Consider the following 16,161-nt stretch of genomic DNA (forward strand, 5'->3'; position numbering starts at 1 on the left):
AGTACTGTAATGAATAATTCATCTGCATGATACTCTGGGTGAATCTGTGGATGTCATTTGTTGCTCTTGGCTAGACAGGAAGACTTAAACTGATTTGAAGCCACCAAGAGAACATGAATTTATTGTGACCCTTAGTGAATTAAGACTGTCGTACAGACCTTGTTAGCGGTTAATGTTTCCAAGAGAAGGCCAAGTTACTTGGATTTAAGTGCATTGTTGTATTGTAGCTGTTATCTAAACTTCATTAAGCTGTATGATGAATTCTGAATGGAAATGTCTGAATGCAAAATTGATTTTATTTTGACAGCCAAATATCTAATATTAAGTGCATTGTGAATCAGTTCAGTCTTTTATTAATAAGGGATTCCAGGTTTATCCTTGTGTACTGTAAAGTACTTATATAAACTGTGTGTTAATCATTATTAACAAGAATTGCTTTTGTGCAGCAAATGCAAAATAGGTTTTGTATTTAGCAGCACTCCTGAAAAGTATCTGATTTTCAAAATAATTGATGTTTACATTGTAATTTGCATGGCACAGTAATTCGAATAATGCTTTATTACCAGTCAAAAAAAGTTAACAAAAGCTAAACAAAACAGGCAGTCTGATTCTTATTGGAGTAAATGAGAGTTTTTTTCCATTGATTTAATGGGAACTGGATCAAGCCCTACATTATTGTTGCAACAGGCTGACAATCAAAGATTATTAACACCAAGCTCCTCTTGTCCCTCTCTTGGCAGTCGGTGCATATGCACAACAGTACATCTGAAAAATGGTTGTTAGCACACATAGTCTTTCACTTTGATTTACTTCTGCACCTCTGCTTTGTGAGTCAGCATGATCAAATTTTGTAATTCAAAACCTGCAACTCAGCTTTTCATATTCTAGATTTAAAAAAAAGTAGTTAAAAAAACACGGTATCTATGTAATCTTTTATTTCCTTACACTTTTTGCAAACTAGCACCAGGATGAAAAAGAGAGGATGAGAAGGTACCTTCACAAGCTATTTTGTTTTCAGCCCTTTTTTGTTAAATGACCTTTACCTCTCTGTTCCAGTCTTTTTATGTTAAACCATGTAAAAGCATAGAAGTTTGGTTACAGTATGCATCAAGAAGTCTTTCTTGGTAGAAGAAAGCATAAAACAGGCAGACTGTGCTTTCATTACCAGTCATCATCTTTTCTGCTTTTCTTAGACTGTTCCCTGCTGCCATAGGTCTATCAACCTTTAGACTCCTTTGATTATCACATTAGTAGGACTAGATAAAATGCAATAAAATGGAACTGCTTTAGAGTAAAATAATTTTATTTTCCTTACCATTTCATCTATGAACCAAAGTTGTTAATGTCTGCAAAAACCCTCTATATCTGTAAGTTTTGCTCAGGACACTTTTTCCCAAGTGGGGCATTGGGAAATGTACCTTCCATCATCTACCTGCCATCTCCTCAGCTGAGGTAAGGTTTGCTGCTTCCATATTAGGTTGTCTGTAAGCAGTGACTGGGAACAGGAGAGTATACTTTGGGGAAGTAAACTTTTGGGGAAAGGAAAAATAAGACCTTAGGATAACAGCTTCAGCAAGCTTTCTTGTTTGCACGGTGGAGTAGTCTTTCTTTTCTCCCCTTCTTACCCTTTTCTTTTGAAATATTTTTTCACAAGACATTGTATTCTTCCTCCACCCCTCCCCCACCCCCCCCCACACCCCAGTTTTCTCTTTTTAAGGTGTCATTTTCCTTCTTTACCTGTACCTGGTTCCATGCCCAAGCCTTATTTTCCTTATTCATATGCAAGATGCAAACCAGAAGTCATCGACAGTAGTAAGGGTGCAATAACGTGGAATTACTTTAAACAGCAAACCAAGCAGCAGTGAATTTCCAGGCATTGTTTTCAAAATGAGGTATGCAATATTGAAATGGTTTCATATGCTGTTCTTTAAAACACTCGACCTGTTCTTTGCTTGTTTAGGCGTGGAGTTAAGCTTGAGTGGAATTTACTTGAATGAAAAAGAAGTTCAGCACAAAATAGGCAAAGCAGGGTGTGCCTTGCCCACCTTGACCGTGCATAAACTTCTTCACTTGTTCGTGATGACTGAAGGGCTTTGACAGCCATCTAGTGGCTGGGATGGGTTTCCCCCTCCCCAGTAATTACAATTTCAGTGTTGTCACAAAACTGGGCCTGGGTATGCCACTGCATGATGGGATTTTTACTTCCAAAATGTTCACGTGTAGTCTCCAAGTATGATGATTTAGTATATGAGCTATAACTGACTGACTTCTTATCAAATGGTTCTTTAAAGCAAAATGGTACTCCCAACAGGTCAGAATGTAGCAGAAAAAAATAATGTATTGTACTCATTGCGCTTTTCATTGAAATCCTCTTTCACTAAGGTCCTTTGTGAATGGAAGTGTCCTTAAATATGTCATAGGGTATTTCTTCTACCTTAACTTTTGTATTTGCAGACTGCTTTGAAGCTAGTTTTCACCTACTCAAATTGATTTGCAACACTGTAGATTCTCTAGTCAGGTCCAATACCAGTTAGACTTGTACTCTTAGACTCTTGTTGGTAAGAAAGGAACTGGTTAATGGGCCAACAGATACTTTTGGCACATTAAGAATTTCCAAAGCTCCTTCTCAAACCTGGGAATAAATAGTAGAACAATTTCCTTTGCTGCTTTTCATGGTCTGCTTGTAGATGGATAACATGCCTGCAGTCCAGGCCTGAGAATAAAATGTCAAAACATGCTTGTGGGATGAGTTGACTTTCAAATAGCTGCTTTTCAGGTTACTCTCTCATTGTAATGTAGTCACAGCAGAAAGGAAATCTAGAATACCAAATGTACTCAAAAGATTTAAATTTAAAAATGTGGTAGTCTTGTGGGGTGGTGTTTGTTGTTTGTGTTTTGGTGATTTTCATTATCAGCATATCTACAATCTAATGAGAAGGCAGACCTCTTAGTACACTTCCAGAAGTTGGTATGTGCTTTCCCTGCCTGCCTTTTGTCTGCCTCCTTCTCAGCTGCCAAGAGGGACCCAGGCAGCAGCTAGTCACCATCTGGCTCAGCTCTGATTTGCCAAAGCAGTTGCTATGTGGTTTGTTTGAAGTTATGACAGAATGCTGACTTTGGGCTCGGTAACTTAGAAATTTCATTTATGCAAACTACTCCTCTTCTGAACAGCACAACGAGTTCTGCGGGAGCTACATTAAGGAAGACATAGACCATATGCCAGACATCTGGGGGGAAAAGGCTAAATATGTCAGACAGTGCCTTATGTCATGCACGCAGGGGAGAAGAGAGAAGAGTGCTTTCCAAAATACAGTCTGCAGTTTGGAAAATTATTCTCACAGTGTCATAAATGGACTGTATAGCGCACTTGGTTGTGGTTGATGTCTTTACTTCACACAGAAAACATTTCCTCCTGAGCTTCTGCAGCACCCCTTCGAGTCATTTTGTCAGTGGGTGTGATAAACCTATTGAAGAGAGGAGCTGACCTGCTACAAATCTGTATTGCAGTTTCTGTTAGAAAGCTGCAGAAATTAGTGATGGCAGGCAACAGTTAATGACACATCTGCTCCATTTCTCCAAGCTTTGACATTGATGGAGTAACTGGACTTGAGTTAAGGCATGAAACTGAAATTCCAAATCTGTTCCTATTTATTACTGTGTGACTTTCAGTTTACATCTGTTTTAAATTAGGATAAAAATGCATAGATTTGTTTCTCCATGTTGGTAATACCTTACCACCAAGAACCCAACAGATGATTTTTTTTTTTTTGCCAACAAACACTGCAGTGTCTGCTCAACACTATCATAAGTCTGGCTGTGTAAGGTACCTGCAGCAGGGAGCAGGCAGTGATTGCATTTTCATACAGAAGTCTCTCAGGTTCTTCTCAGTTAGATGTCTATAATTCTGTGTGCACAAGAGTAATAAAGAGCAGGCACATGGCAGGAGTCCCTCAAGGCAGAGCTGGTACCCCCCTGAGCAGAATGACATCCAAAAACTTGTGACGCAGTGTTCATTTGATACTTTGGTGGGATTGTGCACTCCATGATGACTCTATTGTACTTCTTTCTGGTCAAGAAATAAGGTGATTGATCTTTAAAAGTCCTTAAAAACAAATTCAGCTATGCTGGTGAACTATTTTCTTCGTGTATGTGATGCTACTTCTCATCTCCAGATGTACTCTTTCCTTGTCCAGACCTTCTCCTCTGATTTCACAGTTGGAAAAGGTCCTGTATATTCTCTCTCCTATCCCAGGAGAAGATGTTGAAGAAATAGCCTGCACTCAAAATGGACAGATGTACCTGAACAGGGATATTTGGAAGCCCTCGCCATGTCAAATTTGCGTCTGTGACAACGGAGCTATTCTTTGTGATGAAATCCAGTGTCAAGACATGCTGGAGTGTGAGAACCCGCAGGTGCCCCCAGGAGAGTGCTGTCCTGTGTGTCCCCACACAACACGTGATTTTGACCCCACCATTGGTAAGATTGCTTTTTAGTTTGCTTTTTTAAAAGGAGAGACAGTCCAAAGAACTAGCAACCCCATAATCCTGAAATTTCTAGTAGTATTTCCATGGTAAAAGATTAAATCTGAAGAGAGTAGATACTTGGCAGTTATTTCCCATCTTGGGTTGCACCTGAGATGGCTCTGGAAACACTTTTCTTCTGCTTATCTGATATAAGCTCGAATGGCTTTATAACTAAAAGGTTGATCTGAATTCCATCTTCATATTTCAAGGAGGTTGAATTCTGGCTTCTTTTTGTGGTTCATCTGGAACTGAAAGATAAATATATTAAGATGCATGTACATGATAAGTATATTAAGATACATATATTTAAATATATATAATAAGTGCATGTTTTATTAAAATGCTCAATTTTGGCCCCTCCAATAGATGAATAAATGTAAACACTGTCTGTAAACAGTAGAATGTAAACAGTATAAAGTGTTTCCCCAAAGTGGAAACATGGATGCATGTTCCTTTTGTGAGACATAAGAAAATTAGCATGAATTCTTATTATTAACTTAATGTTTGCATGCTTTCTGTGATATACTTTAAAGATTGTATTTTCCAATGCATTTTTTCTTCTTGGAGAGACTTGGATTAAGTAATCCCTCCTCAATTTTCCTAAGAGAATATATCTTGATTTGCAATTAATGCTCATTAATATTGTGTATTGCATTATTTGAACTACATTCTATATATAATAATTAAAGCAATTTCTTCTGGAGCTATAGTTGCTGTTGATTAGCTTAATGTAGAACAAAATAGTTATAAAGAACATGTAATAAGGGACTTGTGTAATTGAGCAATTACACAAAAAAGATGTGGCAAGCATTGATAAATGGTGCATCCTGCTGTGATGTGGGAAGCATTAGCTCAACACCAACAAGGTACACCCACCCAATATAGAAGCAGTATGGATACATTTCCAGAATTCCTTGCTGTTACTCAAGGTGTTAAGAAAATATTCTTCTGGAGGATTTTTGTGACTATGACCCTGGCTACATGGCTCTGAATTCAGACACATGATATTGCAGCTGCTTTTCAAACAAGAAAAAGGAAAAAAAAAAAATCAGTCATCTCTGTCTTTTGAACAACACTGTTGTGGCTCCATCAACATTGCCCATATTGAAGTCAGAAGTAAAACTTCCTTTGACTTCACTGACAATCATTAGGCCAGCTTCTGACAATTTCCTACAGGATATTCTGCTTTCCTAGAGTGGCTTTTCTTATTCTTATTCACTACAAACCGGTCTGAGTCCTCCCGACTCAGAGTTGAGTATGTGTGTCCCTGGGAGGTTCTCCAGGTTTTTGTAGGCAATATGCTATCTTCTATGCATCCAGAATCAGGAATGGCTCTAGCTGTAACACCTTCACTCAACTCTTACTGTGTTCTGTCTCTTAGAGTGAAAACATTAATTACATCTCTTTTCTTCCTTTGTTCTTTGTTATAGGTAGAGGAAGAAAGGTAAGATTTACTTTACTTTTTTTTTTTTTTTCGATGTATTACAACTTATAAAAAAGTAACTTGCATCTCTTTGAAGCACTTCACTCACAGAGATTTGATATAGGCTCCGTTAAAAACACTCATTTTTTTCTTCCTGGTCCTCCTTAGTGGCTAGGGAGATTACTGTCCACATGGAAAAAATGCTGGGATGCAGGCAGAAATGCTGGTCTTATTATAGAAAATCTCTTGACTGAAAATCCCTGCTGTCTACATAAAAAAAAATTTCCAATTTGGTTGTTTCACCTCCAGCAGTGCCACAAAATGGGGGAAGGGACCACTAAGTTGTTAAAAGCCAACCATTAAAACTTTCAGCACATTATCTTTGCTGAGGCTTAGCTGCCCAGTGTGCAGTAGGGAGCACGACACCTTTTTAATCATGCCTGCTGGAGTTGTTAAAACTTGGTGCAGGAGACACATCAGTATCATAGACCGGTTTGGATTGGAAGGGACCTTAAAACTCAACTGGTTCCAACCCCCCTGCCACAGCAGGGACACCTCCCACTAGACCAGGTTGCTTCAAGCTCCATCCAACCTGGCTTGGAAGACTTCTAGGGATGAGTGATCCACAGCTTCCCTGAGCAACCTGTTCCAGTGTATCACCACCTTCGTAGTAAAGAACTTCTTTGTAATATATCTAGTATAAATCTACCCTCTTCCAGTTTAAAGCCATTACCCCTGAGGTGTAACACATGGCTGGTACCTTGCTTTTGCAGCCCATCACCCATGCTGCTACACCTGAGGTCAGGGGTATTTACAGGAGCCTGAGTGACCCCTTTGCCAGGAAAACATAGCCCCAAAACTGCTCTGCCTTCTAGCTGGTACCTCAGAGCATTGCTGAGGATCTCCAATGCAAAGTTATACTGACAATACAAGTTTTTAAAGATGTTTTACACCTTTCTGTGATTCAGATAGTGTTTTTTAAATAATTTTGGTTTTCTTATAATTGCTGTTGTATTTAATCATTTAATATCCTTGATCATGAATAACTGGGGTTTGGTATAAATCACTGGAGGATTGCACAAATACAAAAATACTCCTCAGCTGTATTTAAATGGATGAAACCATGCTGACAAGAACTTGTGGCACCTTCTCTGCTTTTGCTGTGATAATAATTGAAGCTGCTTGAGCCAACATTATGTAAAGCACCAGCTCTGTGGCCTAAGTACTTGTAAGGATCCCTTAGAACTGGAGGCTCTGCAGGAGATGGGTCTGCCTGAGCCAGAGTGCTCAGCTGCAGCATTTGGTCTGGGATGATGTGTTCCTGCCCAGAGCCATGGCTCTGTGGGCAGCATCTCTCATAGTATGCAATTAAATAAAAATACCTCTTTTTTTCCAAGAGAAATTAAAATTCATTCTGATAAATTCGCTTCTAAGATAGTAAGCAGCTACAGGAGTTAACTGAAATAACTTGTAGGTGATCAAGTGTATATACTTAGTATAACTGAGTAGCTCTCTATGCAGAGGTAGTTTATGGAGATAAATGGACTCTTACCAGCTTATTATTACATAATAAGCAAGGCAGGATGTTTTTTATCTTCACAAACTCCTCTTTTTCCTTAATAAAACAGTTACAACCAATACATCTAAACCCAGTTGTTTTCTGGACCATGTAATCATTGTCAACAATCAGCTTGAAGACAAGTCAATTGGCAAATGCTGTGTCCTTCCCTCCAAAGCTGTGCAATATTATTTTGTACTCTGTCCCAACACTGCAGGTGGTCATGCAGGTTTTTTATGTCCATAGATTTAATGATATGCATTTTAATGTAATACCTCAAAGAAATGTGGCCTGAATGCTGTTCTGGCCTCTGCCTTTTGTATGAATCATATAATCCAATAACAGAGCTACATGTTTTTTAGTACTTAAATATGGTAATTTTTTAGTTTCACTCTTCTCTCTGCCAGTATGTTGTGCAGTTAGAGAAAATCTGTTAATTTATAGCCTTAATTGAATCAGTGTCCATAGTAATTACAAACTATGGATTATGTATGGCAGGTGCTTTAGTATCATTTCTCCCCTTAGATAGGTCTTAGCATTGGTGACAGTCATAGGAATGATACTGGTGAAACTGGTACTGTTAATTGTACTTCCACTTGTTTCCTGCCAGCTGATGTTTTTCTGTCTTACTACAGGGACAAAAAGGAGAACCTGGAATAGTGCCACCTGTAAGTCCTTTTTTCCTCCTCATTTATCAGCACACCCTATATATTTATATAAGTATATATTTTAGTGGTTTAAAGCAGAATTGCAGTACTTGAGCAAATACAACAGAAATGAACAGCCAAGAAATGAAAGGAATTGAATTATGCTGTTTCACAGATATTACATTAGAAATTCTTGCAATTGCATTTTGAGAAAAATTCTTATTGTGTTAAATCTGTCTGGATATTTATTTTTATAGTTAGAATGTTGTGGAGATATAATGGTAAATTAGTATCTGGGAAGTGTAGAGATGCTTGAGAAAACTGGTGAAATAAATTGTCACTCTATTATCCTTTTCTACCATGAAGGAAAACAAAAGAATCAATATGTTGAAACAAAATAATTGCAATTAACTTATTTTTTTAATCTCTTTTTGAGTAACAATGATATTTCCAAGATCTCGCTCATATTGCTTTTTTATAAGACTCCAGACTGGAAAGAGACAACCAATGGAATTTAAAATTTTATTTTTATTTTTTCCCAAAATAACCTTAAAACTTGCCTGGTACTTTAATTTTTGCTCTTGCTATTTACTTTTCAATAACTCATTTTCTGTAGGGTAGTCTTGACAAATATAGCCATAGTGTTGTGTGGTAACTGTATTTTATATTGCCTTCTTTAGGTTTCAGGAATACGAGGCCGCCCAGGACCAGCTGTGAGTATTTTTTGATCTGTTTCTCTGATGGCAGCATTTTCCACTTTCTGCCACTTCTGTTTTGTATTATGAGGAGGATGTGGAGGAGGGCTCTTCTTGCCTGTAGTGGGTATTGTCTGCAAAGCTGCTGCATTTGAGGAGGCAACAAGGTATTGGAATTTTTTACTGGTCTCAGGTCAGCCCATGCCCTAAGTGAATGGATGTGTGCTTGTAGTATGTGCAAGCCTGAGGACTTTTGTGCAAGGCTGATGCCTGGGAATGCTTTTCTAGCAGGGATCCACCAGGAGTAGATGATGATGCAAAGGTTGTTCTCCAGCGGTGGCTAAGTGGAGAGCAGCTCTGGACTAGCAGTAAAGGGGTCTGAAACCAGTACCTCTCTGCATTAAGAGCCTCCAGCATTCAGAAAACCTTTGCTAAATTATCCTGTGGAGCTCATGAGAGGTGTGACCATTTTCTAGGTCTCTGCATCCTAGTTCTACTCCCTTCAGGCAGTGTAAAATTGGGAAAAAATTTTGAATTTCTGGCTGTTACATTTAAGATCATGTGGAGAAAGAAAGACTCACAAATTAATTTTCAAATATGCATTGTATTTCATATTTTCAGAGCTTTACTAATAGCTTGCTAGTTTGAAAGCTACTTAATATTTCAAATCTTTCTTCTAGGGACCTCCAGGCTCACAAGGACCGCGAGGAGAACGAGGACCAAAGGGGAGACCTGTAAGTGACTAAATATCTCAGAAATTAAGTACTGGACTAACCTCAGATTGTTAGGTGGTTTTATACTGTCTCCATGTCTTCTAGAGTTACCAGAACTTTCCTCATATTTTCTAAGAACCAGGTAACAAACAGAAAAATGTTTCTATCTCACCATTCCCTGGGTAGATTGAAGCCTGAATGTTTTGAGATAATTGACAGTGCTTTAGCAGTATTTCCACTAAAAGCCATACTTCCTCAACAGTTACACAAAGTAGTGTCTGAAACTTCAGCTTTCTCCAGGATTAAAAAAAATTAAAAATAAGTAAGAGCAGAACTGGAACATCACGTTTGCCTGTTTAAGGACTCGCTGACTTTTTGCTGGTTCCTACTGTGCATCAGAAGCAGTGTGAGCTGGGTGACCCAGAATATTTCAGAAAAGGCAAAGCTTGGGAAGTTAGCAGGAGTTAATGTGTGACTCCATATGTTGGTATGCTGGTGGATAATATAATCAAGATTGGTCTGTGGAAATAAAGACTTCATATGGGAATTTCAGTGTCTGCATGTGGAGAACCACAGAAAGGCCAAAAGGGAGTGCTGAAAATACCAAAGACGACGTGTTCCTGTTGGAAAAGTTAGGCCAAAGAGCAGAAGCTGCTAAAAAAAAGATTTTAAGGAGTTGTATCATTGTCATGTCTATGTGGATATTTTCCTGTCCCTTAGGAGAGAACAAGCCAATACTGAGTTTTGGCATAGACCTGAAACTCTTTTCTGACTCCTGCAGTGAGTGCCTGTTGTCCATAGATGGTAATGACACTTCTTCTAAAGCAGAGGAATAAGTGTGTAGCCTCTGCTGCTCTCTAGATCTTTGTAAGATGTTTGCCTGATGAATGAATATCAAGATATTGAAAAGAATTCTGTGAGTAATAATGAAATCTTGTGGTGCACAGAGGAATCTTGACTGTGTTTATAGAGACATCTGAAGTGCTTTCTTCTTTTGCAGTATTATCAATTAGATGCTACATAATTTCTGATTCTGTGCCATGCATCCCTTGTATGTCTCTACAGAGTGGTGCTTAGAAGCACCTAAAATACCAAAAGGCTGCAAATAGTTCTGAGTTCCCATAACACAAGTTATTATGCTGCTTTCAAGGATTAGGATATAGGGATTAGGAGCCAGTCAGCTGCTTTCAAAATGTTAAGTCAGAAGTACTGGTGATCTGTGTGCATGTCAAAGTGCAGGTCTGAAACTAAAGAGCACTGCTTTAGGTACAGAGTGACTGCTAGTGCAGAACTTTTTATTCATACTTTCTTCACTGCAAGGGTTGTCAGGCACTGGAACAGGCTGCCCAGGGAAGTGGTGAAGTCACCATCCCTGGAGGAATTTAAAAGCTGTGTAGAGGTGGTGCTCAGGGACATGGTTCAGTGGTGGACTTGGCTGTTTTAGGTTTATGGTTGGACTCCATGCTTTAGAGGGTCTTTTCCAACCCAAGTGATTCTGTGATTCTGTGAAAACAAATGCTAGCTCACCCTACTGTTTGTATTATGAAAACCTCTCTGCACATTGTGTGTGGTTTGTATAAAATACCTCATGGAGCAGGTAACCTTGTTCAGACACCCTTTATAACATTAGTCTGGGTAAATACATTACTGACTGGTGATATTGCAACCCCACTAAGCACATTTCCAAGTCTCTAGTTTTTTTAAGTGGATTTTTTTTTTTCTTTTTTTTGGCTCTTAGATGGGCTCTTACTGCCTGGTGAGCAGAAGGAACTGAACCTTTTACAAAAGTAGGACCCTTGAATGTAAAGTGAATTCAGAACTATTAGTGTAATTTTTACTTCCAATTCTTTGTTTGTGTAACAATGAGAGACAGTCGGCTAGGGAATAGCATGTTTGTATGTGCAAAATGCGTCTGGGGAGGGGGAGTTCTGGAGCCTGATACTATTCCAGGTGTTTACGAATGATCTTTTGCAGACAGAAAATACTCTTGAGCATCCTCAAACCCATTGATATGTTTGGTTTCACAATGGATTGACACCCTATTTTAATTGCAGTAGCAGTTAAAATAGGCAGTAGTTTGAGTGTTCTACCGGGAGCTGCGTTTCCTTTCATTCCATTACAGGCAAAAACTGCAATAGGTCTCTAAGCGGCAGCAGGAGCAATAGGCCCGAACGAGTCACTCGCGTGTTTAGATAGTGCCATCTTGTGGCAAAACTGAGAAATGTTTTCCTATTTGAAAAAATATATCTATTTTAAAGTATATAAATAAAAGAAATAACCTTCTAATCAATATTTTATTTTAAGAAAGCTCAAACATTTTTTTTATATGTTATATATTTCTGGTTAGTCACTGCCTGCAAATACAAACAGGGACTTTTGGGTTTCATGGAGGGGAATTAGTGTTGCTCTTGAATCAGGTTGATTTTTGGTAACTAAAAAGTAGGTCCTTTTCTTAAAAGAAACAGAAGAGAGACCTTCTGTTATATCACATTTTGTTAAGGTGTCTTGGTTTGGATATTGAAAAGCAGTAATTGTACAAAAGCTTGCTTAATTCTTTATAGGAAACTGCATTTTTTTTAATCTAATGCTTAGCTTTGTTTTCCTTCTATTTTGAGAACAAAGAGAAGGAGAAAAATCTTCCTGCTTTGTACACTATGAACTCTTGGGTTTGGCAGTGTGTACTTCTGGTTATAATAGAAATATTAAATAATAAAGTTTACTCCTAAAACCTGCTGTTTCCATCCAACATGCACAAATATTCTCATTTCTTTCAGAATACCATTTATTCACAACCCGTTCTCTGAGTAAGTGTGTGTACATGTACATCTGGTAGCAAAAAGATTTTCCTCAGATTGCTCATAGGAATTTCAGACCATAAAGACAGATTGAGATTTAAGAGAATTAGCTCATTCACTGGGTTTTCAGGAATCCTCTTGTCAGTGCTATCTCAGTGTAGCCCTTTCACCAGGCAATGCTTTTGCTTTATCATGTGAACCATTCTAGTTCAAACCATACTAGTACAGTCTATGGAAAAGACCATGGAAAAGTATGACAGGCTCAAAGGAAACACAATCCTCTTCTCATGGAAATACAAGCAATCTGATGGTTTGTGATTGTATTTGTAAAGAGGACTCACTGAGCCAGGCTTCCAAAGTTTTATCCTTAAGGATTATTAAAACAGAAGGGCTCATTATACATTATAAAATTTTTCCTTGCCATAGTTGAGCATTTCATTCTAGTGAAGGAAGCAGTAGTGACAAGCAGGCTGTTTGTGATTGGATGCATCTTTATTGGCCCTGCTGCTATTGATTTTGTTCTACTAATGTTTTATTATCTGCTTCTGTATTTAATTTTAGCTCTGACACAAGGTAAGGTGAATGCATCTAGGAATCAAAAGTGGGTATCAAAATGCTAGAGAGAACATTGACACCAAGGGGGTTACTCTGTATTTTTGGCAGTGTAACTGGGTTGAGAATTCAGGAATAGTATGTGCTGTGTGAACCATTTGTGATGTGATGTGTAGAAATACAGATTTATCATAATCGAGGCAGTTGTTTGCCAGTTACAATGATTTTGATGAATACCTTTGCACACTGGTGGCATTTCTGACTTTCTTTCTAGGGTCCTCGTGGTCCTCAAGGGATTGATGGTGAACCTGGTATCCCTGGCCAGCCTGGTGACCCTGGTCCTCCAGGACATCCTACCCACCCAGGACCAGATGGACTTAGCAGGGTAAATTTTGCACTTGCTTTAGCAGAGAGAGCAATTAGTGTTGTGCCAGATCCACATGACACAAAAAGTAACTTTTCTTTGCTCCAGTGAATATGGAGCACTGTGCTCACAGTTCCTGTCTCCTGGTCATAAGGGGCAGCAGCTAATAGCAGTACAGGTTCTGCCAAAACATGGGACAAGTTGAATGTGAGCAACCTTAGGAAAAACACACCTTTTGCTGTGTTTTTTAGCATCTAGAAAAGCCAGGGTGCCCAAATCTAAAACCCGCAGTAGGGTTCCATTGACTTGAACCCCAGGGATCTGGGCAATAGTACAGCGAAATTGGTGTACCAAATTAGGAATACAGAAAAGAAAAAATGAGAGTAATTATAAATTATATCATAACTAACAAGGAAATCAAAATGGTAAGTATATTTCTTGCTGAAATTGTTCAAACACTGGCAAGATTAAGTAAGGATTGTTGGTGAAAAGAAGTGCTAGTCAGCCATCAATACAATGTTTTTCCCCCCCAACACCTCCAACCCCCCCCTCCCAGGTTCTGTGGAACACTAATTGTGATCGGTAATGAAATACATATCTGAATTTCTCAACTGTATTCAGTTCCATATGTATTGCTGTTTGGAAGGTAATTGTTTTGATTTTTCACTCCATTGTTTCTGCTGTGTTATTGAAAACAATAGAGTTATACTGATAATAAGCTGAAATATCAATGTTGGGCCAATGGGAAAGACAACTTTTCATGATTAAAAGAAGAATTTAGTTGTTAGTGCTGCAAAGCCAATGTAAACAATGAAGATGCAGTTACATGGATTTTTGCCTTATGAACCAGCAAAATGACTAACAGTTAAAATAATCCATCTTATTTTTTCAGCCATTTGCAGCTCAGATGGCAGGACTGGATGAGAAATCTGGACTTGGTAGTCAGATGGGACTGATGCCTGGTGCAGTGGTAAGACCAGATTAGCCCTGAACTGTAGAACTGGGTGGAAGTGAAGTGCATATCCAAAAACCCAAAGGGAAACTCATCCTTTTCATCTTCCTATGCCTCTAGAATATGGATTTAGAGTATGTTCTAGTGCAGTTTTGCACAGTACTTGGAAAAAAGTGAAAGAATGTTCTTTAGTTCAAGTGAAAACCTTTTTTTCCCCACGTCTAGCTTGCTTGTTGTCTTCCTTCTCTCCTTTGGAAATATAGCAGCTACTAACAATAAGGTATAGGAAGAAAAATCTGGAGTCACTAAAGAGTAAATGAAAGGTGTCAGGTATAAGGCAAAGCAGAATAAACAAATATGTAACTTTGAGGGCTTCTTTTCACATTATGAAATCAAAGATGGTTGGTTTTGGTGGTAATTTAAAAAAAATATTCCTGAATCCAGCAGTTAACTGAAAAATGTGCTTTATTATTTTAAGACACGTTATACTTCTCCAGTGGGTCCAGTTTTATCATTGGTGTCTCTCATTGTTTAGATATGCTCTTTACTGTTGATGCACTGGGAAATTAATGATAACACTGACAATTTTTTACTGTCTGTGAAAGTGTTTCACCACCCTAAGACTGTCTCTGCTGGACTCTTGGGGTTGTTTTTTAATAGTACCTCTTTTGACTACGTGCATTTATCAAATTGTGATATCTTGAAGATATTTTACCCTCTTTGCTGTTATTTTTAACATACGTTCTTAAGGAAAGCATCCTTTAGTGATTGTATTGTCCACCAGTTTGCCTGCCTGGATCTTATCACTCCAAGTCTCCACTGGTTACTTTCAAACTCTGTTTCAATGCCATTTGAAAGGTTCTAAAGAGAATCTGATGGATCTGCCTTAGGATTAACTTTTGTGGTGATTCCTTCAAAGAACTTTATATATATTTTTTTAATGTCTCTCTTCAGGGAATTGCTGTGTGTGCATACAGTGATTTGTTCCATCAGTCTGTCCTTAGTTTGTTGCCCTCCATTGTTTTGCTTAATGCTGTTACTCGATTTGTCTCAAGACATTGCATTCCTTGTACTGCCTCTTCTTTTGTCATTCTCAAATATGATTTGTTCTGATATTCATACCTCTTTTAAGGTATTTTTAAGTATCTGGTCTCTCTAAGGCCTTACACAAAGTCTACTAAAGTCAGCTGGCACTCACTCTCTTTGATTAGTCATGTTCTGTGTTATCCTTTTTTCCCTTCCTTGTAAATTGGGTAATTTTTTTTTTTTTCATTGGTGGGATTTTTTGTTTTGTTTTTAAAATGTTGGTTAGAGTTTTTAAATGGCCTGCTACTAACTCTTCTGCATATACTTTGCAAGAAATTAGTAAAAATTAATGAGTTGTGTGTAAAATGCACAAATCTTGCACCTGTCAAAATGCAAATTATTGTCTGCTATAGGTATTTCTGTATTGCTAGAAGAGAATTACTTTCAGACATGATTATGTTTACTTCATGGTATTGGTTGCAATTAAGCACAAGTTTTTCCTAAAAATCCTGTGAAAGCTTTTAAGGGAAAATTTGAATTTTCAGTAACACACCACTACTGTTTGGAAGCTGCTTTGCTGGTTGGTGTGACTCACAAAACCATATCCTCCCATTGCCGCTTGCTGCTGCTCACAGTTGAGAACAGCAGCATGAGTTCATTTTGTCATTGATTCCATTATGAGATTGATCTGAGTAAGAGATTCCATTCCAGGAAGGACTGTTTCCCCCAACTCTATACTGTTCTTACATTTTTCCAGTGGAGCTATGCAGGCAATCCAGTTATTCTGACTGATTCCAGAGGTTTAGAGGTTCCAGCAAGCAAGCAAGCCCATATTTTCAGCTGCTAATGAGTTTACGCTGCTGTGGCTTTTTGAGTTTGAAGATTTCTGTCCTCTCAGCTTTTGTATTTCAT

At 38.3% G+C, this 16,161-nt stretch overlaps 1 protein-coding gene across 1 annotated transcript in view; it reads left to right on the forward strand.

Moving 5' to 3' along the window:
- Nucleotides 1-16,161, forward strand: part of COL5A2 (collagen type V alpha 2 chain) — a 104,085-nt gene that overhangs the window by 49,521 nt on the left and 38,403 nt on the right. The window contains exons 2-8 of the mRNA XM_051623570.1: nucleotides 4,253-4,477; nucleotides 5,955-5,968; nucleotides 8,141-8,173; nucleotides 8,833-8,865; nucleotides 9,528-9,581; nucleotides 13,182-13,292; nucleotides 14,164-14,241. Of these exons, the coding sequence (XP_051479530.1) occupies nucleotides 4,253-4,477; nucleotides 5,955-5,968; nucleotides 8,141-8,173; nucleotides 8,833-8,865; nucleotides 9,528-9,581; nucleotides 13,182-13,292; nucleotides 14,164-14,241 (548 nt within the window). The remainder of the gene's footprint in view (nucleotides 1-4,252; nucleotides 4,478-5,954; nucleotides 5,969-8,140; nucleotides 8,174-8,832; nucleotides 8,866-9,527; nucleotides 9,582-13,181; nucleotides 13,293-14,163; nucleotides 14,242-16,161) is intronic.

Source organism: Apus apus, chromosome 6 (genome assembly GCF_020740795.1).
Source record: "Apus apus isolate bApuApu2 chromosome 6, bApuApu2.pri.cur, whole genome shotgun sequence".
Lineage (NCBI taxonomy): Eukaryota > Metazoa > Chordata > Aves > Apodiformes > Apodidae > Apus > Apus apus.